Here is a 27,870-nt window from a genome sequence, read left to right as displayed (position 1 = left end):
TAAACCAACAGAGTAAAAAATAAGACAATTTATTTTCAGTTCCCAAACTGTAGTCAAGTTAAAAATTATATTCGCAAACCATGGGCTGGTGTTACCAGAACCTAATTTCACATCACAAAACAGAATCACTGACCACCAACAAGACAAGATACTGGTCTGTACAAAACTATACAAAGTCAATCTAGTACACAGAGAATGAATGACTTCAGAATCAAGTCCACCGCTTTGAACTTGCTGAAACACCTTGCTAAACCTGACTACTCAAGTGCAGGACATATCAGTCTGGTGAAGAGACATGATGTAAGACAGGGTTTCCGAAACTCAGTCCTGGGGACCCCTAGGTGCACGTTTTGGTTTTTGCCCTAGGACTTCACAGCTGAATCAAATAACCAACTAATCATTAAGCTTTGATTATTTGAATCAGCTGTGTAGTGCTATGGCAAAAACCAAAACGTGCACCTGGGACCGAGTTAAGGAAACCCTGATCTAAGAGACGTGCCACAGTTACACACACATATCAACTCCAACCATGGGCCCTGCAAAATATATTTCTGGGATCATTCACCCACTTGACTTGGAGGGGAATCTCAAGATAAAATTGGTGGTCATTTTCAACACAAGGACCATGAGAGGCTGTCATGAGTTTCATCCAGGTTCTGACATTCATGTGTAAACGGAGAGAAGCTGAGGAATATTGCAGTGCTGTGGAGGGCTAATGGGGTTAGGAAAAGCTCAATTGCTAAAGCTTGTCCTCCAAACAGTTTGCATGAAGGGTGTTAAGGTAGCTCCAGATATGTCTGAGCCATTCATGCCACAAGCACAGTTTGGATAATGCTTCAGTCAGTGAAGGGGCACTTCACCATGGCACAGGCCATTTGCTACACACGACATACAAAAGATACAGAGGTCAGCCAGTTGTACAAGGTGAAAATGATCTCTTGAAGGAGATTTGAGAGGGACATGATGAAATTGAAAAAAATAAATCAGGCAGAATTCATGGACACACGACAGTGCTACTTCTGCCTCCTCTCTCTACTCACACTGAATGACATACAGCCCAATGAACACACTACAGGATCAGACTAGTTTGGACCAGCTGTCCACTTATGACTGACAGCACAATGCAGCACTACTTAAACACTAATGATGGGGGGGGGGGGTCTATACAGTTACATATCGGGATATTATTTGACGATATTTCGTATTGTTTTGACAATATCACAATATTATTTTTGTGCTAGTTGCCTGTACCTGCACCAAAACACCAGTATTTTTCCTTCCATTTCTTGTTCTCCATCTTTTGTATTCAGAACTTTTATTTCCATGACTGATCAAAACTCGTTTCTCATGGATCTCTCTCTTGTCCCTCTGCAGCAGATATATGGTGAGCAATATGTTCAGAACATCGACTCACAATAAAATCACAGTATCGAATCGCAATACATATCGTATCGGCACCAAAGTATCATGCTAATATGGTGAGGTCCCTGGCAATTCCCAACCTTATTGAACATAGTTTATATTGATCGGGAAAGGCTACCATCAAGAAAACAGCCCCTTGTAGGGTACAGTAGGAGATGGAACAACTAAAGGTTTCCTGCTTGGACACTAGCCTGTGAAGGATTATGATAAATGCTTTGACAGATTTTCAAGGTATATCAAATACCCTTTAAAGACGATACCTTTTCAATGATGTTTCATCATTGGGTTTTACTTACTTTACAGAAATAGAAAATACTGCATTCTAACAGCCGTATACTGTATCTCTCTGCACATAAAAATGTGGGACGCTATGTGGATTTGCTGACAGAAAAGGTCTGTTACGGGAGCCTCATGCCTTATACAAGTTCTACCTCTGCTGGCCTCTGTCTGAACTGCAGCTGGTACCGAACAATAGGAGGGGACAGTTTTCCAAGCCCTCTCAGCAAGGCTCATCCAGTGATGGTATGGTACACATACAGGTGATATTTAGTGGTGAGGTCAAGTGTTTAAGTCTTAACAGAGAAGCTCTAGAGCCCAAAACGAGCTGGGGTGCGCTTTGGGGTCATGGGTGCCTCCTCCTTCCTTCCCGGGGTGCAGATTTTCACAGCCCTATCGAGACAAAAGAATAAACAATTGGCAATGACAGAAGATTTTTTTTTTTTAGCAGGGGGGGGGACAGGCTAGTAGGGAGGGATAAGCGGACGCCGCTGACAGCAAAATCTATCATCTTTAATTACAGCAGCGCGACACTCTGACACTACCCAGCATTCCCTCCTCAGTCCTCACACACACCAGCAATTACAGCCATCAGGTCATAAACCCAGTCTTTCCCTTCATCCCTCAGTTCTGCCCCCCTCTGTCCACCCCAGCTAAAGTCACATTTGACAAATTACAACAATGTCCTCAGGCCTTCAAAATGTATTAATGTATTAATTAAATTAAACAAGGTGATTTCTAGAGGCTAAGATAGTCTTTCACCTTTATTTTCCAATGTCTTTCACACACACACACATCCTGAGAGGCCTGCTGGTAGGAGGCTATGGAGAAGTGAGGAGGACAGCCTGGCTGAGATTAAAGCCAAATCCTAACTAATGTGCCTCCCTTTACATAATCCTCAGTAAAAACAGAGTTTGGAAGCAGGATGGATCCTTCTAGGTCTAGTAGACAGACATATTGTTGTCAAGTGCTTTAAGAGCTCTCTGTCTGAGGGCCACTCTTCTTTCCACACACAGGTGTTTGGTGAACACAACACAGAGGGAAGACAGCACCCTCATTCCTACCACCACTTTCACATACAAGGACAGAACACTTCTCACAGCTCTGCATTTACATTGAATAAAAGCTCCCGTAAAATCACTGACTTAAAGCTTTGAGCCCACTTATCTGAGTAAGGGTGGGGGGTTGCTGAATGACAGACAGGAACCAGATCAAAATGTGTAGTAGAAGTGTTTCATGGGGCCCCGGCACGGTGAAGGGATGCTTGTGTTCACAAACAGAGGCGGACAAAAGCAGCTGACAGCCCACGAGAGCCGGCCATGTTTATTATCATAATTCTGAGGCACTCGCTCTGTAATCTATTCCTTAATCCTCTACGTTTTAATGTGATTATTTTGGAGACTGTCTGACAGACACACACTCTTATTGTTAATTAATCAGCAGATTTATTGCTATATCAAAGTGTTATTTTTTTCCCTCCCAAACCCATCTCTTTTGTGAGCCTTATGGAATGGGTGCAAAATTTAAAAAAAGTATCCCTTCTAATTTGAAAATAAACACTGTCTCCTTTCTCCCCTCTGCTGTGGCACCATTTAAATTGCAGCAGTAATGGGGGTCAGCCAGGAGTCAATATTATTTATTTTTGTCTCGTCTGGAGGTGAGAAAAGCTCATCATGGAAAGTGAGAGAGGTAGAAAAGACAGAGAGGATAAGAGAGAAGGAGAGGCAGAGAATTAGAGAGAGAGATGGTAGAGAAGACAGAGGATAAGAGAGAAGGAGAGGCAGAGATAATTGAGAGAGATGGTAGAGAAGACAGAGAGGATAAGAGAGAAGGAGAGGCAGAGATAATTGAGAGAGATGGTAGAGAAGACAGAGAGGATAAGAGAGAAGGAGAGGCAGAGATAATTGAGAGAGATGGTAGAGAAGACAGAGAGGATAAGAGAGAAGGAGAGGCAGAGAATTAGAGAGAGATATGGTAGAGAAGACAGAGAGTATAAGAGAGAAGGAGAGGCAGAGAATTAGAGAGAGATATGGTAGAGAAGACAGAGAGTATAAGAGAGAAGGAGAGGCAGAGATAATTAGAGAGAGATATGGTAGAGAAGACAGAGAGTATAAGAGAGAAGGAGAGGCAGAGATAATTAGAGAGAGATGGGTAGAGAAGCAGCAAAATTAACCAGTTTCTACGACTCGGAAGTGGCCCATTCTGAAAAAATAACATTTCCCATTGACCCCCATTGTAAAAGAGCAAACTTTGCTGACGATTTTTTGTTATACAGAAATAACAAAACATGCAGAAAAGCTGCAATGTTGTTCGATGTACATTTAACCAGGTAAAAAATCCTGACCTACGGTTTGCAATGCTCCCACGTAGGGAAATAGAGCCTGCGAGAAGAGCCCTGTGGCTTCAGGCTATTCGGTGTGGGAAATGTAGGGACGCGGTAATCCAAGTAGGCTACATGTAGCTTTGTGTGTAGAAAATATTTAATCACAGGTAAGACGTTTAACTTGTTAAGTACAGTCTGGTTGTAATTCCACTCACTACTTGTAGCTTTATAGTGTGTTGTTGGTCTTGGCTAGCTTAATGTTCTGGTTGGTAGCTAGCTAGCACTCACATGGCTAAAGTAAGCGGCGTCATGAAAAGGGGCATGAGGGAAGCCTTTCAATATTACGTTTTTCTAAGTAGCGGAAACACTCGGCAGTGTTGAAAAGTAATCTTTAGACATGTACTTTTATTAAATGTAGCTTTGTAAGGAACTTGCGTTTGAAAAAGGTCAAGATTTTGCTGTGAGCCAATTGGGTAACCAAGGTAACCACAGGTCATTTTCCCCACAGGCGGGTGGGGCCGCGGCGGTCTATTTAATAGCGACTGGGACTATTGTCAGAGTGAAACCTCTCTGTGAAGAATAGATGAAGATAGATGAGTATACCTGACGCTGCCCACATTACTTTTCCTGTCCTGATCCTCTCTCCTGCTCCTCAGTTGCTGCTCCGCCAGAGACATCTCCTCCTCCATGTTAGTGATCTCCTCCTTGGCCCGCCGCCGGTTCTCCTGCACAGAGAGAGAGGAACAGAGGGGTGAGAGGAGAGAAAAGGACAGAGGGAGGAGGAATTAACCATGAGACGTAGGGAGGGAGGAAGTAAGGGCCGAAGAGCTTACCATCCTGCTCTTCCCTGCCTGTTTGACACTGTAGAACATGGGCCCCAGCTCAGCCAGCCACTCCCCATCCACCGCAGTCACACACTGCATGTACTCCTACAGGAGGGACATCAAACAACACAGGTTACAACACATTAGAACACAGTAACAGAGCTAGAAGGCTAATATATATGACAGCTCTTTCTGGTGTGTCAAGGTGTAGAACACCTTCATCTCTGAACAGTCCAGATCATAGCGTAGCTGTGTGGAGGCTGGGTCTGTTACCTTGGTGGTCATGACCAGCTCGTGGTAGGTGATGTAGTCTGGGGTGTAGCCCATGCCAAACAGAGAGCTGGTGGGGTGGAGGTGACACGGCATGCCTGTCCTCACGTTCACATACTCCCCTATGCCCTTCAGCTTGGCTGCCTGGTGGAAGTAGGCAGCACAGATACACTTCCTGATGATGTCCCAGTCTGAGCCACAGGACACCAGGTTCATCCTCTGCTGCACCATGATGTCTTTGAGCTGGGAGCGGACCTCGCGCACCTAAAACACAAGAGGACATTCAATACACATTGCTCAGCGTGTGACACTTGTGATGCAAAGTGGGAATCAAGTGCATTTCGATCCTAAGCCAGGGAGACTGGTCAGAGAGGGTAAAGGACAGGGGCGTGGTCTGACCTTTCGCATGGCCTTGGTGTGGATGAAGTGTTCGTTGCACCAGATGCTGGAGTAGTTGTTGTTCTTCCACTGCAGGTAGACGTTCAGGTAGGTCAGGTGGTCACTCTCTGGGACCGAGAACTTCTCCCTCACCTGGTCACTCTCCTCCTCACGACCCTGGAAAGGTCAGGACACAGAGGAAATACAGGGGTCACAACTGTCCAGTGAGTAATGTGAATTTTTCTTAACAGTAAGATAAACAAACATTAGCAACACATTAAGACATTCATTGGTTGGCGATCTCAATGACATCTACCTTAGGCCTGTAGAAGATGGCCGGTACAGACAGCATGGAGACGATGATGAGGATGTCAGCACTGCAGCCCATGTCACATGATACGATCAGCATCTTGGACAGAGCCGGGTCCAGAGGGAACTCCACCATCAGCCTCCCAGTGGGCGTCAGGGAACCTGAGGGGTACACAAATAATAACACTTCCTGTCTACAGACAGAGGAGAGGGGGAACACAATACAGGTGACACCTTCCTGTCTATAGCGCTGAGAGAGAGAGAGAGAGACCGAGCGAGAGAGAAAGTGCTGACATAGGAGGATGGTTACAAAAACATATTTAAATCAAACTTTGCCAGCTCTGATTTAAATGATTACATGACAGACTATAAAGGAGCTTAGAGGGAAAGTGCAGAGGCAGAACAGGCTGTATTGGCCAGGTAAACCTTAAATCAGAGATAATCTGCTGTTAACACACCACACAGGCAAACGTCAAAAGTCCTCCACAGACACCAAATCCCCTAATCCCCAGGGATCTGGCTCAGATGAGACAGATGAGACTCAGCCAGTCAAATCTAACAGAGGATAAAGCACTATACAATTACTCCACTACCTACACCACAGTGCTACCTAGCTCTATACTTTACGGTGTGCAGTGCATGTACATACCATTAAAGCAACCTATTGACTAGTTCCATCATCCAAGTCTCTCCTCGCACATGAAGTAGTTATTGTTAATCTGTTGGCTGTATTGCTGGTGGGGAACACATACTTATCCCAACCTATTTTAACCTTGTTTTCTGAGATAAATTATTATATTTGATCAATTTGTACATTTAGTGGCCTAATCTTGAGTGATGTGGTCCAGGCCAGGCCAGGGCAGAGACCCACCTGTGTTGTCCAGGGCCCCCAGGATCCACAGCTGGTACATGGAGTTCAGCATGTTGTCCTCAGGCGGGGGGTCCATGAAGTGGAAGAGCAGCAGGTCCTGGACCCCCAGGGATTTTAGCAGCAGCACCACGTTGGCCAGGTTGGTCCGCTGAATCTCTGGGATGGTGGTGGTTAACATCTCATTCTTGAAGGCACTCTGGGTGTACAGCCTGGATGGACAGAGGAGGAGAGAGGGAGAGATGGAGTGAGAGCGACAACGACGGGGGAGGTTATTGAATAATCTAGCAGACACATATTTTTTCGAAACGCACAATTGCTCCATAGAGTGACAGGTCTGGAGATGCTGTCTTCACCACCTGCTCTGCATGGCACTGATATGACTTCACACAGTGCTCTCACCCTGTAACAATGGCACAGTGCTCTCACCCTGTAACAATGGCACAGTGCTCTCACCCTGTAACAATGGCACAGTGCTCTCACCCTGTAACAATGGCACAGTGCTCTCACCCTGTAACAATGGCACAGTGCTCTCACCCTGTAACAATGGCACAGTGCTCTCACCCTGTAACAATGGCACAGTGCTCTCACCCTGTAACAATGGCACAGTGCTCTCACCCTGTAACAATGGCACAGTGCTCTCACCCTGTAACAATGGCACAGTGCTCTCACCCTGTAACAATGGCACAGTGCTCTCACCCTGTAACAATGGCACAGTGCTCTCACCCTGTAACAATGGCACAGTGCTCTCACCCTGTAACAATGGCACAGTGCTCTCACCCTGTAACAATGGCACAGTGCTCTCACCCTGTAACAATGGCACAGTGCTCTCACCCTGTAACAATGGCACAGTGCTCTCACCCTGTAACAATGGCACAGTGCTCTCACCCTGTAACAATGGCACAGTGCTCTCACCCTGTAACAATGGCACAGTGCTCTCACCCTGTAACAATGGCACAGTGCTCTCACCCTGTAACAATGGCACAGTGCTCTCACCCTGTAACAGTGGCACAGTGCTCTCACCCTGTAACAGTGGCACAGTGCTCTCACCCTGTAACAGTGGCACAGTGCTCTCACCCTGTAACAGTGGCACAGTGCTCTCACCCTGTAACAGTGGCACAGTGCTCTCACCCTGTAACAGTGGCACAGTGCTCTCACCCTGTAACAGTGGCACAGTGCTCTCACCCTGTAACAGTGGCACAGTGCTCTCACCCTGTAACAGTGGCACAGTGCTCTCACCCTGTAACAGTGGCACAGTGCTCTCACCCTGTAACAGTGGCACAGTGCTCTCACCCTGTAACAGTGGCACAGTGCTCTCACCCTGTAACAGTGGCACAGTGCTCTCACCCTGTAACAGTGGCACAGTGCTCTCACCCTGTAACAGTGGCACAGTGCTCTCACCCTGTAACAGTGGCACAGTGCTCTCACCCTGTAACAGTGGCACAGTGCTCTCACCCTGTAACAGTGGCACAGTGCTCTCACCCTGTAACAGTGGCACAGTGCTCTCACCCTGTAACAGTGGCACAGTGCTCTCACCCTGTAACAGTGGCACAGTGCTCTCACCCTGTAACAGTGGCACAGTGCTCTCACCCTGTAACAGTGGCACAGTGCTCTCACCCTGTAACAGTGGCACAGTGCTCTCACCCTGTAACAGTGGCACAGTGCTCTCACCCTGTAACAGTGGCACAGTGCTCTCACCCTGTAACAATGGCACAGTGCTCTCACCCTGTAACAATGGCACAGTGCTCTCACCCTGTAACAATGGCACAGTGCTCTCACCCTGTAACAATGGCACAGTGCTCTCACCCTGTAACAATGGCACAGTGCTCTCACCCTGTAACAATGGCACAGTGCTCTCACCCTGTAACAATGGCACAGTGCTCTCACCCTGTAACAATGGCACAGTGCTCTCACCCTGTAACAATGGCACAGTGCTCTCACCCTGTAACAATGGCACAGTGCTCTCACCCTGTAACAATGGCACAGTGCTCTCACCCTGTAACAATGGCACAGTGCTCTCACCCTGTAACAATGGCACAGTGCTCTCACCCTGTAACAATGGCACAGTGCTCTCACCCTGTAACAATGGCACAGTGCTCTCACCCTGTAACAATGGCACAGTGCTCTCACCCTGTAACAATGGCACAGTGCTCTCACCCTGTAACAATGGCACAGTGCTCTCACCCTGTAACAATGGCACAGTGCTCTCACCCTGTAACAATGGCACAGTGCTCTCACCCTGTAACAATGGCACAGTGCTCTCACCCTGTAACAATGGCACAGTGCTCTCACCCTGTAACAATGGCACAGTGCTCTCACCCTGTAACAATGGCACAGTGCTCTCACCCTGTAACAATGGCACAGTGCTCTCACCCTGTAACAATGGCACAGTGCTCTCACCCTGTAACAATGGCACAGTGCTCTCACCCTGTAACAATGGCACAGTGCTCTCACCCTGTAACAATGGCACAGTGCTCTCACCCTGTAACAATGGCACAGTGCTCTCACCCTGTAACAATGGCACAGTGCTCTCACCCTGTAACAATGGCACAGTGCTCTCACCCTGTAACAATGGCACAGTGCTCTCACCCTGTAACAATGGCACAGTGCTCTCACCCTGTAACAATGGCACAGTGCTCTCACCCTGTAACAATGGCACAGTGCTCTCACCCTGTAACAATGGCACAGTGCTCTCACCCTGTAACAATGGCACAGTGCTCTCACCCTGTAACAATGGCACAGTGCTCTCACCCTGTAACAATGGCACAGTGCTCTCACCCTGTAACAATGGCACAGTGCTCTCACCCTGTAACAATGGCACAGTGCTCTCACCCTGTAACAATGGCACAGTGCTCTCACCCTGTAACAATGGCACAGTGCTCTCACCCTGTAACAATGGCACAGTGCTCTCACCCTGTAACAATGGCACAGTGCTCTCACCCTGTAACAATGGCACAGTGCTCTCACCCTGTAACAATGGCACAGTGCTCTCACCCTGTAACAATGGCACAGTGCTCTCACCCTGTAACAATGGCACAGTGCTCTCACCCTGTAACAATGGCACAGTGCTCTCACCCTGTAACAATGGCACAGTGCTCTCACCCTGTAACAATGGCACAGTGCTCTCACCCTGTAACAATGGCACAGTGCTCTCACCCTGTAACAATGGCACAGTGCTCTCACCCTGTAACAATGGCACAGTGCTCTCACCCTGTAACAATGGCACAGTGCTCTCACCCTGTAACAATGGCACAGTGCTCTCACCCTGTAACAATGGCACAGTGCTCTCACCCTGTAACAATGGCACAGTGCTCTCACCCTGTAACAATGGCACAGTGCTCTCACCCTGTAACAATGGCACAGTGCTCTCACCCTGTAACAATGGCACAGTGCTCTCACCCTGTAACAATGGCACAGTGCTCTCACCCTGTAACAATGGCACAGTGCTCTCACCCTGTAACAATGGCACAGTGCTCTCACCCTGTAACAATGGCACAGTGCTCTCACCCTGTAACAATGGCACAGTGCTCTCACCCTGTAACAATGGCACAGTGCTCTCACCCTGTAACAATGGCACAGTGCTCTCACCCTGTAACAATGGCACAGTGCTCTCACCCTGTAACAATGGCACAGTGCTCTCACCCTGTAACAATGGCACAGTGCTCTCACCCTGTAACAATGGCACAGTGCTCTCACCCTGTAACAATGGCACAGTGCTCTCACCCTGTAACAATGGCACAGTGCTCTCACCCTGTAACAATGGCACAGTGCTCTCACCCTGTAACAATGGCACAGTGCTCTCACCCTGTAACAATGGCACAGTGCTCTCACCCTGTAACAATGGCACAGTGCTCTCACCCTGTAACAATGGCACAGTGCTCTCACCCTGTAACAATGGCACAGTGCTCTCACCCTGTAACAATGGCACAGTGCTCTCACCCTGTAACAATGGCACAGTGCTCTCACCCTGTAACAATGGCACAGTGCTCTCACCCTGTAACAATGGCACAGTGCTCTCACCCTGTAACAATGGCACAGTGCTCTCACCCTGTAACAATGGCACAGTGCTCTCACCCTGTAACAATGGCACAGTGCTCTCACCCTGTAACAATGGCACAGTGCTCTCACCCTGTAACAATGGCACAGTGCTCTCACCCTGTAACAATGGCACAGTGCTCTCACCCTGTAACAATGGCACAGTGCTCTCACCCTGTAACAATGGCACAGTGCTCTCACCCTGTAACAATGGCACAGTGCTCTCACCCTGTAACAATGGCACAGTGCTCTCACCCTGTAACAATGGCACAGTGCTCTCACCCTGTAACAATGGCACAGTGCTCTCACCCTGTAACAATGGCACAGTGCTCTCACCCTGTAACAATGGCACAGTGCTCTCACTCTGTAACAATGGCACAGTGCTCTCACTCTGTAACAATGGCACAGTGCTCTCACTCTGTAACAATGGCACAGTGCTCTCACCCTGTAACAATGGCACAGTGCTCTCACCCTGTAACAATGGCACAGTGCTCTCACCCTGTAACAATGGCACAGTGCTCTCACTCTGTAACAATGGCACAGTGCTCTCACTCTGTAACAATGGCACAGTGCTCTCACTCTGTAACAATGGCACAGTGCTCTCACTCTGTAACAATGGCACAGTGCTCTCACTCTGTAACAATGGCACAGTGCTCTCACCCTGTAACAATGGCACAGTGCTCTCACCCTGTAACAATGGCACAGTGCTCTAACCCTGTAACAATGGCACAGTGCTCTCACCCTGTAACAATGGCACAGTGCTCTCACCCTGTAACAATGGCACAGTGCTCTCACCCTGTAACAATGGCACAGTGCTCTCACCCTGTAACAATGGCACAGTGCTCTCACTCTGTAACAATGGCACAGTGCTCTCACTCTGTAACAATGGCACAGTGCTCTCACTCTGTAACAATGGCACAGTGCTCTCACTCTGTAACAATGGCACAGTGCTCTCACTCTGTAACAATGGCACAGTGCTCTCACTCTGTAACAATGGCACAGTGCTCTCACCCTGTAACAATGGCACAGTGCTCTCACCCTGTAACAGTGGCACAGTGCTCTAACCCTGTAACAATGGCACAGTGCTCTCACTCTGTAACAATGGCACAGTGCTCTCACTCTGTAACAATGGCACAGTGCTCTCACCCTGTAACAATGGCACAGTGCTCTCACCCTGTAACAGTGCCTCCGTTTCCATGAAAGCTGAACTCTCCCCAACTGACATTTAGAGAAGGGCAAAGAGACAGGCCTACTGCACATGATAAACATTTAACCAAGCTACTTATGAGGTATTTACTATCCAAACTATTTAGAGCAGCTCCCATTGCTGCTTCAGACTGATATGTCTGGCCTAACAAAGCATCTCTCAACCATTTCAGTTAGTGGCTAATCCCTCTGAAGTGTGTGCATTATGAGGGAATGATCTGTGTTTGTTTACGCCGGGTTGTGTGAATGTCCTCGGGGCTGGAGATGTGTGTGTGTGTTGGGTGCAGTCACAGCTAAGAGGTGCTTTGAGTAGCAGATTCGCCACACAAGTCGAGTCACCCAGCATGGCGCACACACGTCACCTCCCACCCCTCCAAACGCCTAGGCCCCACCCACTCTAAAGCTCCACTCCAAAATTGATTCTTCACAGATCTGAGTGTGTGTGTGAGGGGGGGTAATCTTGGTAGAAGGGTCTTTTATAAAATTCCAAGCTCATTTACAAGGCAAAACAATCTTGTGTCTGGTGTGCGTGTCACCATCTCCCTCAACTTGGTGTAGTATGACAGATAGGTGAAAGGTCATGTGAAATCTCAGAGAGAACAGGCTTTTGTGTCACATTCTCCCTGCTGTAAACAGAGTTAAACTGCATGAAATCCTGTGGAGATTAGGATTCTCCCTCCTTCTCTCCCTCCCAGCCTCTGATGGCTTTGAAAGCAGCCCGGCCGCCTTGCAGATCAGAGGCCTGGACAGCCCGTCTGAGGGGAACTTTGATGTGCATCAGCCAGAGGATGAAACACCGGCGGCGGCATTACACACAACACAATCGGGCTTCAGATTGACACCCGTTTCAGCACAGCTCACCATACAAAAGGATGCTAATGTTGTTAGCTGGTTTTCTACCTTTTTGGTGGATAGGAGAGGTTGGAATGAGATAGCAGGCAGAGTGAGGAGAATTGTGTAATTCTGCCTGTTTATTCCTGTATCTAGGCCCAGATAGACATGAAAGGGGGAAGATATGGCTGATCTAATATTTTAGTTCCAGACTGCTTCAATCAGATGTAGAGGAGTATTGAAGTATCTTTCTAGAAGACAGGACACTCTTGACATGTGAATACTACTTCCTGCTAGCCCTGTCTGGAACTCTCAAACATCACACTAAGGTGACACCTTCAAATAACTGCCTTTCATTACACTTTCATTATGGCTCCATACTTCTCTACCACAACTGGAGGACAAAGGCAGCCCTCTAGAAACTGAGGAAGGTGGGAGGACTGCACATTTGGAGTGTGAGACTGAGTGAGTGTGTAGACAGTGACTTACCTGTAACACTGGCCCGGCCCTGTACGGCCTGCTCTGCCCGCACGCTGGTTGGCGTTAGCCTGGCTGATAGGGTACACCTGCAGGGCATCCATGCCAATGCGAGGGTTGAACACCTGTCAAAGAGAACATATCAGCAACAAACACAGAAATACTATCCTAACATGGTTTGTCTTATTTCATTTGATAGTCTGGGGAAGATAGTGAGGGTGACAGGGTACCTTGAGTTTGCAGTATCCAGCATCCACAACAAACATGATACCATCCACAGTCAGGGAGGTCTCGGCGATGTTGGTGGCAACGATGCACTTCCTCACACCATCTGGAGCCTGGCGGTTAGAAAACATAACAAAGACATTAGCTACACGTCACTTTACCAGTAAGAAGGACGTGTTCCTTTTTGTGTAATATACAGTGCCTTCGGAAAGTATTCAAACCCCTTGACTTTTTCCACTTTTTTACGTTACAGCCTAATTCTAAAATGGATTAAATTGCTGTTTCCCCCTCATCAATCTACACTTAATACCCCATAATGACAAAAATAAATGTTTTACATAAGTATTCAGACCCTTTACTCAGTACTTTGTTGAAGCACCTTTGGCAGCAATTACAGCCTCCAGTCTTCTTGGGTATGAGGCTACAAGCTTGGCACACTTGTATTTGGGGATTTTCTCCCATTCTTCTCTGCAGATCCTCTCAAGCTCTGTCAGGTTGGATGGGGATGGTCGCTGTACAGCTATTTTCAGGTCTCTCCAGATATGTTAGAGATCGGGTTCAAGTCCAGGCTCTGTCTGGGCCACTCAAGGACATTTGTAAACTTGTACCGAAGCCACTCCTGCATTGTCTTGGCTGTGTGTTTAGGATCGTTTTCCTGTTTGACAGTGAGCCTTCGCCCCAGTCTCAGGTCCTGAGCGCTCTGGAGGTTTTCATCAAGGATCTCTCTGTAATTTGCTCCGTTCATCTTTCCCTCGAACCTGACTAGTCTCCCAATCCCTGCCGCTGAAAAATATCCCCACAGCATGATGCTACCACCACCATGCTGCAACGTAGGGATGGTGCCAGGTTTCCTCCAGACGTGACGCTTGGCATTCAGGACAAAGAGTTCAATCTTGGTTTCATCAGACCAAAGAATATTTTAGTTTTTTTACTGGTTTTGCTTTGTCATTATGGGGTATTATGTGTAGATTGATGAGGAAATCTTTTATTTAATCAATTTTAGAATAAAGCTGTAACCTAACAAAATGTGGAAAAAGTCAAGGGGTCTGAATACTTTCCGAATGCACTGTATATGCATTCCGACTACCTAACAGCAAGTATGCTTGTGTACAAAGGATACTGCAGTATGTAAAGATTTCCAACTGTACATGTTAGTGTAACAGTAACTGGGTGTTATTGGTTACCTTCTGGAAGATCTTGGCCTGGAGGTCAGAGGGCAGCTGGGAGTAGATGGGCAGTACAGTCAGAGGAGGGGCGCTTTCCAGATCCTCTAGACGCTCCACGATCTGGTCTGACGTCACCTCGATGTCCTCCTGGCCAGGCATGAAGATGAGGATGTCTCCCCCCATACCACTAAGGTGGATCTGTAAGGCCTGCTTCACTGCTGCCTCCACATAGTCTTCCTGGGGAGTCTGCACTCAGATAATACACAACACTGTTAGAATACACAGCAACCACACACTACCTTGGTACAAATAACAGTAGTCTTACTCCATGACTAAACCGGCCAGGCGGCTGCGTCCATTGTGCACGTGATCATTTTCTCCATCCCCACCAGGAGCGATCATTACACGCAGGTTAAAATACTAAAACCAACTGTGAATCAATTCTATTCATTTCAGGAAAGGTCAAAACACATGAAACGTTCATGGACATTTAGCTAGATAGCTGTTGCTCGCAGTTTCTCCAGGGATGTTATTTTACCCGACATGCAAATTGTCCTCTTTTAAGCTGGTTCTTTGTAAATTTGACAAATGTGTGTGTGTGTTTCTCTACTATGACGATTAACCCACAGACAAAAGTGAAACCAAGTTAGTTCTTAGTTATCTTTGATTAATCTCTTAGTCTTTAAAGCACCCACATGGGTTTGTATCTTCGTGAAAACCAATAAGGAGATGGAAGAGGCGGGACTTGCATTGCATCGAGCATCTGAAATAGAGCCAAGTAGTGTGGACTAAATGACCGAAAAACATGCATGTGTACATTTATTTTGCAACCCTCGCGCACGAAATGTGGCCGGTCTAGTCAGGGTATAAGTCATTATACAAATTAAATGGCTGTGTTGACTCCCTGTAAGAAAATATATATATATATAATAATGAATGGATGTTGAATGAAGAGTTGGACACAATACCTTGCTGAATAAGATGTCTACAGGGAATGTTCTTCCTGGAATGTGGAATATGGGAACGTTGCCGAAAAACGCAGCAAATTTGTCAGAGTCCATGGTGGCTGAGGTGACTATCAGCTTGAGGTCAGAACGCCTCGATACAATCTGGAAGAAAAGGACAGAGACAGAGAGTTCTACTACTGCTTACAAGACAACCAAAGCCTCCGAATAAAAAATATGCACGCAAAAGAATCACAATTGAATAACATCCAGGGAGTTTTAAAAGTGTCTCCCTGGTCTGGCAGTCTAAGCCACTGCCCTGGAACACATGTATCACTGCCAGTATGGGTTTGAATCCGGCCCACTGCTCTTTCAGCACTCTCGATCCAACCTTCACCTCTATACCACTCTATCCAATAAACATACAAAAGACTTGGAGAAAAGGTGTCTCCCTCACCTCTCGTAGCAGGCCGAACAGCACATCTGTGTTGAGGGAGCGTTCGTGGGCCTCGTCCATGATGACAGCACTGTAGTGGTCCAGATCTGACTCTCTGAGAGACTCTCTCAGCAGGATACCGTCTGTCATGTACTTTATCACAGTCTTCTCCGATGTACAGTCCTCAAAACGGATCGCATAACCCACCTGCAAAGCAAAAAAACTGAATGGTTTAGTAGTGAACTACATACATTTACATTCCACGTATGAATTACGGCCTTCAAACGGCAGTGCTACGGGTCAACCAAAGAGACGAGAGTTCCATTACAAGTTGTAGAATGGAAGCGGTGTACAACCTCTGAATCACCACTAGATAGCAGTGTTGCACAACATATGAATACAAGCATCAAATCCATAAGGAAAAAACCAAGACAGCACCATGACACAACATCAATTGACAGATGACCTTTACACACAGTGAACATTGATATCTGGTGGGGGGGGGAAAAACACTTATTCTGTTCTGGAGTACTTCCGTTCCTCTATAAACAAGTTCATTGCAGTTCATAAACTCTTGCCAGGTCTGTTACACTGGGTTAACTGATAAGACTAGTTATACTCTTGCCAGGTCTGTTACACTGGGTTAACTGATAAGACTAGTTATCCACTGCTTTGACTGATCCATAGATCACTGTTTCTAAGATCTAGTTCATGTTTGTCTAGTGGCTCCTCCATAAGCCAGCTGAATGCTCACCTCCTCTCCCAGGTTGCTGCCCAGCTCCTCGCTGACTCTCTTGGCCACGCTCATGGCTGCCACTCTGCGGGGCTGGGTGCAGCCCACCATGCCGTAACTGGTGTAGCCGTCCTCGTGAAGGTACTGGGTCAGCTGGGTGGTCTTCCCACTGCCCGTCTCCCCCACCACGATCACAATGCTGTTGTCCCTGGACAGAATCACATCACAACCAATAACATTAGAATCCTGATGGGACTTTCAACCTTACGAAACTGTGGAAACATGAATAACGGCTGACGAAAACAGATCTGGAAGTGTATTTGTCAATGATTTACAAATGCTGTCTAGCATTACCTAAGTCACCTTTGATGTGGTCATTCTCTAACCAAAGGTAAATCACATATGAACATTCTGACTTCACAGCCCCCAACTCCCCCCTTCATTGCCATACATGTCTTATCCTACATCCTGAATGAAAGCCTGCATCTGGGGTAAGGCCGGGGGTGATAAGTGGTCCCAGGACAGCCAGGCCGGGTCTAGTAGAGTAGCTACCTGATGATGTTGAGCAGCTGCTGCCTCACAGCGAAGATGGGCAGATACTGCCTCTGCTCCAGCAGGGTCTTCTTCTTAGCAAACTCACTGCTGGCCTCACTCTTATCTTTCATGTGGTCTGCAAACTTCTGATCCGTTCTGGAGGGAGGAAGGAGAGGGAGGGAATTAATGAGGTTGTTCTCGTCACATGTTCTTGTCACAACAGATGTTTAATAAACATTCAGAATGGAAACAAAATAAGCCTTTAGTAAAAGACTTGTTACCTGTAGTCCACCTTGCCATCCTCACCCACTGGCTTGCCCCCAGAGCTATCCCCTTCCTCGGTCTTCTTGATGCCCATAATGTCACCCAGCTTGGTGCCTGCCAGCTCCCAGTGTTTCTGTTGAGCCTGGAGAAACAATCAAAATAACAGTCAGATATTCAGCCAGTAACCATACCATCAAGTACTGTTTGCTGTTTTAAACATTGCCTACCTTCTTGCGTTCCTTCTGCTCGCGGTGCTTGCGGACCAGCTGGCTGCCCTTGCGGGAGATGATGGCCATGTCAGAGGTGGCGTCTTTCACAGGGATGACAGGCTCCGGCTACAGCACAGAGAATCAGCAACAGTACGCATTCAGTACACAGCAACTCTGATAGTAAGTCCACTAGTTATTACTCAGCCAGTTCCAAATACTTATCAGCAGACTCTCACAATCCCTCAACAAGCCTGCAACAGCTCTCCGCCAATGGCTCAGACCTTAAAAGTATATAAACTCCCCAAAATATTTGGAAAGTGAAGAAAAAATCATATTTGTCTCTATTCTCCAGCATTCTGAATTTGAGATCAAATGTTTTATACGAGGCGACAGAACAGAATGTCACCTTATTTGCATAAGTATTCAGACGCTTTCCTAAGAACCTCAAAATTGAGCTCAGGTGCATCCTGTTTCCATTGATCATCCTTGAGATGTTTCTACAACTTGGAGTCCACCTGTGGTAAATTAAATTGATTGGACATGATTTGGAAAGGCACACACCTGTCTACAGTTGAAGTCAGAAGTTTACATACACTTAGGTTGGAGTCATTAAAACTCGTTTTTCAACCACTCTACTAATTTCTTGTTAACAAACTATAGTTTTGGCAAGTCGGTTAGGACATCTACTTTGTGCATGACAAGTAATTTTTCCAACAATTGTTTACAGACAGATTATTTCACTTATAATTCACTGTATCACAATTCCAGTGGGTCAGAAGTTTACATAGACTAAGTTGACTGTGCTTTTAAACAGCTTGGAAAATTACAAAAAATGATTTCATCGCTTTGAAGCTTCTGATAGGCTAATTTACATAATTTGAGTCAATTGGAGGTGTACCTGTGGATGTATTTCAAGGCCTACCTTCAAACTCTGTGCCTCTTTGCTTGACATCATGGGAAAATCAAAAGAAATCAGCCAATACCTCAAAAATTGTAGACCTCGGCAAGTCTGGTTCATCCTTAAGAGCAATTTCCAAACCCCTGAAGGTACCACGTTCATCTGTACAAACAATAGTACGCAAGTATAAACACCATGGGACCACGCAGCCATCATACCGCTCAGGAAGGAGACACGTTCTGTCTCCTAGAAATGAATGTATTTTGATGCGAAAAGTGCAAATCAATCCACAGAACAACAGCAAAGGACCTTGTGAAGATGCTGGAGGAAACAGGTACAAAAGTATCTATATCCACAGTAAAACGAGTCCTATATCGACATAACCTGAAAGGCCGCTCAGCAAGAAAGAAGCCACTGCTCCAAAACCGCTATGAAAAAGCCAGACTATGGTTTGCAACTGCACATGGGGACAAAGATCGTACTTTTTGGAGAAATGTCCTCTGGTCTGATGAAACAAAAATAGAACTGTTTGGCCATAATGACCATCGTTATGTTTGGAGGAAAAAGGGGGAGGCTTGCAAGCCGAAGAACACCATCCCAACCGTGAAGCACGGGGGTGGCAGCATCATGTTGTGGGGGTGCTTTGCTGCAGGAGGGACTGGTGCACTTCACAAAATAGATGGCATCTTGAGGAAGGAAAATCATGTGGATATATTGAAGCAACATCTCAAGACATCAGTCAGGAAGTTAAAGCTTGGTTGCAAATGGGTCTTCTAAATGGACAATGACTCCAAGCATACTTCCAAAGTTGTGGCAAAAAGGCTTAAGGACAACAAAGTCAAGGAATTGGAGAGGCCATCACAAAGCCCTGCCCTCAATCCCATAGACATTTTGTGGGCAGAACTGAAAGTTCTTGTGTGCGAGCAAGGAGGCCAACATACCTGACTCAGTTACACCAGCTCTGTCAGGAGGAATGGGCCAAAATTCACCCAACTTATTGTGGGAAGCTTGTGGAAGGCTACCCGAAACGTTTGACCCAAATTAAACAATTTAAAGTCAATGCTACCAAATACTAATTGAGTGTATGTAAACTTCTGACCCACTGGGAATGTGATGAAATAAATAAAAGCTGAAATAAATAATTATCTCCTGTTATTCTGACATTTCACATTCTTAAAATAAAGTGGTGATAGTAACTGACCTAAGACAGGAAATTTTTACTAGGATTAAATGTCAGAAATTGTGAAAAACTGAGTTTAAATGTATTTGGCTAAGGTGTATGTAAACATCCGACTTCCCACAGTTGACAGTGCACATCAGAGCAAAAAGATTTGGAGAAGGGTCCACAAAATGTCTGCAGCATTGAAGGTCCCCAAGAACACAGTGGCCTACATCATTCTTAAATGGAAGAAGTTTGGAACCACCAAGACTCTTCCAGGAGCTGGCTACCCGGCCAAACTGAACAATCGGGGGAGAAGGGCCTTGGTCAGGGAGGTGACTAAGAACCCGATGGTCACTCTGACAGAGCTCCAGAGTTCCTCTGTGGAGACGGGATAACCTTCCAGAAGGACAACCATCTCTGAAGCGCTCCACCAAATCAGGCCATTGTAGAATGGCCAGACAGAAGCCACTCCTCAGTAAAAGGCACATGACAGGACTCTCAGACCATGAAAAACAAGATTCTTTGGTTTGATGAAACAAGATGGATCCTCTTTGGCCTGACTGCCAAGCGTCACGTATGGTGGAAACCTGGCACCATCCCTACAGTGAAGCATGGTGGTGGCAGCATCATGCTGTGGGGATGTTTTTCAGCAGCAGGGACTGGGAGACTAGTCAGGATCAAGGGAAAGATGATCAGAGCAAAGTACAGAGGGATCATTGATGAAAACTTGCTCCAGAGCGCTCAGGACCTGAGACTGTGGCGAAGGTTCACCTTCCAACAGGACAACGACCGTAAGCACACAGCCAAGACAACGCAGGGGTGGCTTCGGGACAAGTTTCCGAATGTCCTTGAGTGGCCCAGCCAGAGCCCGGAGTTGAACCCAATCGAACATCTCTGGGGAGACCTGAAAAAAGCTGTGCAGCGACACTCCCCATCCAACCTGACAGAGCTTGAGAGGATCTGCAGAGAAGAATGGGAGAAACTCCCCAAATACAGGTGTGCAAAGCTTGTAGCGTCATACCCAAGAAGACTCGAGGCTGTAATCGCTGCCAAAGGTGCTTCAACAAAAGTACTGAGTAAAGGGTCTAAATATTTATGTAAATGTGATTACATTTTTTATTTGGAATAAATTTGCAAACATTTCTAAAAACCTGTTTTTGCTTTGTCATTATTATTATTATTATCATTATTATTATTGTGTGTAGATTGTGGGGGGGGGGAACGATTGAATCAATTTTAGAATAAGGCTATAACAAAATGTGGAGAAAGTCAAAGGGTCTGAATACTTTCCAAATGCACTGTATATTTGGCCTTGTGTTGTGCTGCTGAAAGGTGAATTTATCTCCCAGTGTCTGGTGGAAAGCAAACAACCAGGTTTTGCTCTAGGATTTTGTCTGCGCTTAGCTCAATTCCTTTTTTTTTTTATCCTAAAAAAACTCCCTATTCCTCGCCATGACCCATAACATGATGCAGCCACCACCATGCTTGAAAATATGAAGAGTGGTACTCCGTGATGTGTTGTGTTGAATTTTCCCCAAACATTTCTTTGCCACATTTTTTGCAGTTTTACTTTTGTGCCTTACTGCAAACAGGATGCATGTTTTGGAATATTTTTTTTATTGTGCACAGACTTCCTGCTTTTCACTCTGTAGTTACTCCACAATACTAACTTAATTGACAATGTTGTTGATCCATCCTCAGTATTCTCCTATAATAGCTATTGAACTCTGTAACTGTTTTAAAGTTACCATTGGCCTCATCGTGAAATCCCTGAGTTGTTTCCTTCCTCACCGGCAACTGAGTTAGGAAGGACGCCTGTACCTTGGTAGTTACTGGGTGTATTGATATGCCATCCAAAGTGTAATTAATAGCTTCACCTTGCTCAAAGGGATATCCAATGTCTTCTTCTGAAAAGAAATTACCAGTCTACCAATAGGTGCCCTACTTTACAAGGCATTGGAATACCTCCCTGGTCTTTGTGGTTGAATCTGTGTTTGAATTTCACTGCTCGACTGAGGGACCTTACCGAGATAATTGTATGTGTGAGGTACAGAGGTATTCATAAAAAGATCCTGTAGAACACTACTATTGCACACAGTGAGTGAGTCCATGCAACTTATTAGGCACATTTTTACTCCTTTACTTATTTAGGCTTGCCATAACAAAGGGGTTGAATACTTATTGACTCAAGACATTTCAGATTTGTATTTTTAATGAATTTATAAACCTTTCTAAAAAGATAATTCCACTTTTACATGAAGGGGTATTATTGTGTATAGGCCAGTGACCTAAAATCTCAGATGAATACATTTTTAATTCAAGGTGCAACAACAAAATGTGGAAAAGTAAAGGGGTGTGAATACTTTCTGAAGACACTGTATTTGGACAAATTCACTAATAATGTATTAAATTCTGTGAAAGTTTAGTATTTGGTCCCATATTCCTAACATGCAATGACTACATTAAGCTTTTGAGCCTAGAAACGTGTTGGATGCATGTGCAGTTTGTTTTGGTTGTGTTTCGGATTATGTTGTGCCCAATAGAAAGGAATGGTAAATTGTGTCATTTTGGACTCACTTTCATTGTAAATAAGAATAGAATATGTTTCTGAACACTTCTACTTTAATGTGGATCCTAGCATGATTACAAATAATCATGAATTAATTGTGAATAATGATGAGTGAGAAAGTTAGAGGCATAAATATCATACCCCCCCAAAAATGCTACCCTCTCCTGTTATTGGTAAAGGAAACAAAACCCAAAGCACATTTAAATTATTTAGGAAAACTGCCCTAATGTTGGAAACAAACATCATTATGCTGTCACCTAGAGTCACATTTCTTTTTCTTCCAAGCTATAGTACAGAATATTTTACATACAGCAGGTTCTTAAAGGACCAAAGAGAGTGGTCTGCTTAGCGTTTTCATTTTTGCCATGGAAAAAAATATTGCGACACTGGTATCGTCAGAGCCCTAGTGTCGCCTCACAAAACATTTGATCCCAAATCCAAAATGCTGGAGTATAGAGCCAAATTAAAAGTTTTAGCTTCCCTGTCCAAATAAACAGGTGTGTTGGTAATTTCATTGGCCCATAACGTGCTGTAATGATGTATTACCTGCTTGGTGAAGACTATCCTCCCGTCCAGGAAGGGAGGGACCAGGTTGTGAACCAGCAGGTGGACCTTGGCAGCGTTGTCCTCCTCAAAGTCATCATCCACCTCCAGCCTCTGGACCACTCCACTGGTCAGCATGCGGTTAGTCTCCCAGCGCTCATTATCCTGGCAGGAGGAACACAACACGCATCGTTAAACACAAACACACAAAATTTAAATCCATGGATGGTATTAACGATAACTAAACGGGCTACATGCACCCAGGGCTGGAGGTGGTCATAGAGTAGCAACACAGTGCCATACCTCATTGATCTGTCGTCTCTGGGCAGAGATGCGTTTCTGTGTCTGCTTCTGCAGGATCTGCTCTCTCTTCTTCACATAATCTTCAGAGGTGGAGGTCAGTGGGTTGTGGAACTCGTCATAGCCTTCGTCCATCATGTACCAGTCTCTGTCCGCTTGCTGCAACACCACAGGGCAATAGTCAATACATAGAAATGTGCATTTATGAACGTTGGGAAAGCTATTCATTTGTGTTACTGCCAAGACTCCACATGACCACTCACCTTCTGGTCCTCCTCCCACTGCTGCTTCTCATCATCATTATCAAAGGCGATGCCATCCTCTCCTTCATTCTTACCTGGGGCACAGAGACACAATCCACAAACATCAGCAAGCCTTATCAGAGCATTAATAAGAGCTCAAACGTGACTGGGGGAAGAGGGAGAGGGGAAGGAGGAGGGGCTTACCTTTCCCACGGGACAGACGAGGAGTGGAGCCCAAGTGCTTCCTGTCATTGGCCCATTCGTTGTACTTGTATGATGGGGTGGGAAGGGGCGTGTCATCAGGATACCGGCCTCTGACTGACCTGGGAACAGAAACAACAAAAGTTCATTTAAAAGCTGAAAATAACATTTCTAATAGCCACTGAAAAGGAGTCTTTCAATAGTACTATTAAACCCAGTTAAATTAACATACAAGTGTTGAGCTGCAGTTGCTTACTTGTCCTTCCTCTCACTCTCCCGTCCAGAGCGGGGGCTGCGCTCCGACCGTTCAGACTTGTCAGAATCCTTGTGTGAAGGGGCAGGAGAGGGCGATTCCCAGTGGGAACGGCGTGAGCTGGCGTAGCCGCTGTCATCCTCATCCCAGCTGGTGCGCGAGGGAGTGCCATCTGATTCAAAGGGTATGAAGAATGGAGGGAGAGAGAGAGTGGTTTGTGTATTGTAAGCGTGACCTAAGGACCTTAAAGAACTGCCTGTCCGGGGGTGTGGCAGGGTTACTGACCTTTGGGGCGTGTCTGAGGCGTTGGAGGCTCCTCTCTCTTGCTCCCCCGGCTGATGCGTTCGGAGGACCAGCCTTCTCTCTGTGAGCGCTCACTCCTCTCACTGCGGTCTCCACGCTCCGACCGGCTGCTGCCACCGCCGCGGCTGTTACTGCGCTCCCGCTCATCTGCCATCAAAACAGTTAGTAATTACTTCAGTCAGAAATACACAATAGATAGAAAAGATTGCTATTGCCAGAATATTAACAACGTGCATGCAGATGTATACATTTTTTGCTCACCTCTTTCACCCCTTCGATCTCTGTCCGTATCTCTGATCCTCTCTCTGTCCTTCTCCCTCTCTCTGTTCTTGTCCTCTTTGGAGGAGGCGTACATTCCATGCTCACGCCGGTCTTTCTCCCTCTGCTGGTGTTTGCGACGGAACTCTTCACTGACACCTCCAGGGTTAGAGGGTGTCTCTGAGCCAGTTACACGGTACTTCCTGCTACTTTATGAAACATAGAATAAAGTGTCAATAAGACAACATTGCATGCATCAGTTTAGATCTCTTGATAGGGAGTTTGTATTCTATGCCAGTACGAAAAGAGGCTACAGTAACTCAAACCAAATCACATAACATACCTCTCTTTTTTACCACCTTGATCCTCCTCGTCTTTGTCTTCTTCATCAGATCCAGAATCACTTTTCCCTTCCTCCCAATCCTTGTAGGAGGATACCTTGGATTTCTTGTTATTCCTGTCATCACTGTCAGCCTCAGCCTGCTCCTTGCCCTCACGCTCTTTTCTCTTTTGAGCTGCCAGCAGATCCAGGCCCAGGAGAGAGGTGCGTGGAGTGGGTGCACGAAAGACATGAGGCTCTACTGCTGCACTCTTCTTCTTCACAATCAGCCCGCCAACCTGCGCAGTGGGGTCACTGCCCTCCAGTCGATGCAGTGACGCATCATCCTCCATGGTCTCAAACAACTGTCTGGATTGGATACCACATTTTTGGGGAGATTAGCCAACTACTAATTCTGTAACGTTAAGGATGTGTCAGATAATTAAGACCGAAACACTTAACCAAAGGCACTTTGCATACGGAAATTTGAACGACTTGAGAGATTAATACATTAAACTAATCGATCAAAAGTATAAAATCGCTTGAATAATTCACGGAATGTATTTTAGATTGCTACAGTAGCTAGCTACGTAGCTATTTAGTCAGTGCTGTAGCTACACTAGCTACTTACATTATATTTGTTACTACTACATCTAACGCCAATAAACGACCGGCAGAAACGATTATAATTTAGTGACAGACGTGACTTCAAATAAAACACGTTAAAGTAGATAACGTTACCTAGCTAGATAACTGGATATCGCTCAGCCAATGAATTAAATAGCGAGCTAACGTTAGCTATTACGTTACAAAAAGGGAATTAAACTAATAGGTATGACTATACACCCGATATTACAGTACAGTTGTAAAATCCCATTTAATAAAACACGGGCTTGCTTACCTTTAACAATAGGTGGTGAGTCTATCAAGACGCTTACACTAGCTAGTATTTTTTTAGCGAGCTAGCTAAACCTGCCACATGTATTTATTGTAAATCAAAAAACGATCTTCAATAACATTAACAACTGGAGTTATTAGGAAAATAACATTCATGTAAGTACGAAAACTGTGCCACCCACTTGAAATGATTCAAACCATTAGCTATTATCTTTTGTAAATTATGCGTTTTTTGTTTACAAAGACAGAAGCCGCCATTGCTATCCCACAATTCCACGGGATATTCCTAAAAAAACTTTATTAAAATGATGTACCAGAACACTGGACAATCAAGTTTCTTCTTTGTGTGACTTTTTCCGGTAGACTAGTTGCATATTGCTGCGTTTCGCAGGTTGGAGTGCGAATTGCACATTTTGGTCACCAAAAAAAGGGAAAAGGAGAATAGGACCACCATCTAACCCTGCACCTATACACTTGAATCGCACTACACTGGCTTTGACGCTTGTCGGATGTGGCAAGGCTTGCAAACTATTACAGACTATAAAGGGAAGCTCAGCCGCGAGCTGCCCAGTGACGCGAGCCTACCATACGCTTCGAGGCAAGTAACACTGAGAGCATCAGCTGATCCGGACGGCTGTGTGATCACGCTCTCCGTAGCCGATGTGAGTAAGATCTTTAAACAGGTCAACATTCACAAGGCCAGACGGATTAACTGGACGTGTACTCCGAGCATGCGCTGACCAACTGGCAAGTGTCTTCACTGACATTTTCAACCTGTCCCTGACTGAGTCTGTAATACCAACATGTTTCAAGCAGACCACCATAGTCCCTGTGCCCAAGAACACGAAGGCTTTATTTGATGTATTTAACCTTTATTTAACTATGCAAGTCAGTTAAGAACAAATTCTTATTTACAATTACGGTTGACCAAAAGGCAAAAATGCCTCCTGCGGGGACAGACAAAACACACATCACGACAAGAGACACAACACTACATAAAGAGAGACCTAAGACAACAACATATCAAGGCAGCAACATGTGACAATACAACATGGTAGCAGCACAAAACATGGTACAAACATTATTGGGCACAGACAACAACACAAAGGGCAAGAAAGTAGAGACAACAATACATCACGCAAAGCAGCCACAACTGTCAGAGTCTCCATGATTGAGTCTTTGAATGAAGAGATTGAGATAAAACTGTCCAGTTTGAGTGTTTGTTGCAGTTCGTTTCAGTCGCTAGCTGCAGCAAACTGAAAAGAGGAGCAACCCAGGGTTGTGTGTGCTTTGGGGACCTTTACAAGAATGTGACTTGCAGAATGGCAGAATGTTGTATGTGGAGGATGAGGGCTGTAGTAGATATCTCAGATAGGGCGGAGTGAAGCCTAAGAGGGTTTTATAAATAAGCACCAACCAGTGGGTATTGCGACGAGTATACAGAGATGACTAGTTTACGGAGGAGTATAGAGTGCAGGGATGTGTCCCATAAGGAGCATTGGTGGCAAATCTGATGGCCGAATTGTAAAGCACATCTAGCCGCTCAAGAGCACCCTTACCTGCTGATCTATAAATTATGTCTTCGTAATCTAGCATGGGTAGGATGGTCATCTGAATCAGGGTTAGTTTGGCAGCTGTGGTGAAAGAGGAGCGATTACAATAGAGGAAACCAAGCCTACATGTAGCTTTAGCCTGCAGCGTTGATATGCGCTGAGAGAAGGACAGTGTACCGTCTAGCCATACTCCCAAGTACTTGTATGAGGTGACTACCTCAAGCTCTAAACCCTCAGAGGTAGTAATCACACCTGTGGGGAGAGGGGCATTCTTTTTACCAAACCAGTAGTGGCTGAGACAGCAGATTTTCTGACTTTATACACTGCACTCAAATTCAGAGGAGCCAGGAGAGATCTTAGGGCAGGTAGGGTACATTGCGGTGCTGATGGAGGACGATAGCACCCAGCAACAGTCAACAAAGAGCCATTTGAAAGTGTAATGCTTAAAACCAGCAAATCAAATTGTTTGGGGACAGACTTGATGGAGACAACCGAGCACTGAAGGTGATCCTTGGTAAAGATTGCCACTCCCCCACCTTTGAAAGATCTGTCTTGCCCGAAAAAGGTTATAACCAGAAAGGTTAACATCAGTATTGAAAACACTCTTCCTTAACCACGCTAGTGTTATTTTACTGCTGCTGT

At 45.8% G+C, this 27,870-nt stretch overlaps 1 protein-coding gene across 3 annotated transcripts; it reads right to left on the bottom strand.

The window, feature by feature from the left end:
* Nucleotides 1–13: 13 nt before the first annotated feature.
* Nucleotides 14–26,363, bottom strand: LOC139576039 (pre-mRNA-splicing factor ATP-dependent RNA helicase PRP16-like). Of its 3 annotated transcripts, none has more exons than XM_071401649.1 (25): nucleotides 25,680–26,363; nucleotides 24,803–25,147; nucleotides 24,463–24,668; nucleotides 24,184–24,348; nucleotides 23,902–24,070; nucleotides 23,649–23,767; nucleotides 23,466–23,539; nucleotides 23,206–23,361; nucleotides 22,906–23,067; nucleotides 17,749–17,856; nucleotides 17,539–17,663; nucleotides 17,276–17,413; nucleotides 16,745–16,931; nucleotides 16,012–16,197; nucleotides 15,579–15,719; nucleotides 14,629–14,856; nucleotides 13,450–13,557; nucleotides 13,232–13,344; nucleotides 6,674–6,882; nucleotides 5,810–5,964; nucleotides 5,515–5,670; nucleotides 5,119–5,379; nucleotides 4,855–4,950; nucleotides 4,625–4,746; nucleotides 14–2,091 (listed from the first exon to the last, which is right to left on the bottom strand). In XM_071401649.1, exons 2-25 carry the CDS (start codon nucleotides 25,129–25,131, stop codon nucleotides 2,010–2,012), a joined length of 3,795 nt encoding a protein of 1,264 aa, XP_071257750.1. In that variant the 5' UTR covers nucleotides 25,132–25,147; nucleotides 25,680–26,363; the 3' UTR covers nucleotides 14–2,009. The 3 variants fall into 3 exon arrangements, with proteins under 3 accessions (XP_071257750.1, XP_071257752.1, XP_071257751.1); XM_071401651.1 differs by having other exon boundaries at nucleotides 24,463–24,665; XM_071401650.1 differs by having other exon boundaries at nucleotides 25,858–25,967.
* Between the last annotated feature and the right edge of the window lie 1,507 nt (nucleotides 26,364–27,870).

Source organism: Salvelinus alpinus, chromosome 5 (assembly GCF_045679555.1).
Source record: "Salvelinus alpinus chromosome 5, SLU_Salpinus.1, whole genome shotgun sequence".
Taxonomy (NCBI): domain Eukaryota; kingdom Metazoa; phylum Chordata; class Actinopteri; order Salmoniformes; family Salmonidae; genus Salvelinus; species Salvelinus alpinus.
Note: the sequence above shows the minus strand (reverse complement) of the source record. Positions and strands in the feature narration are given on the sequence as shown.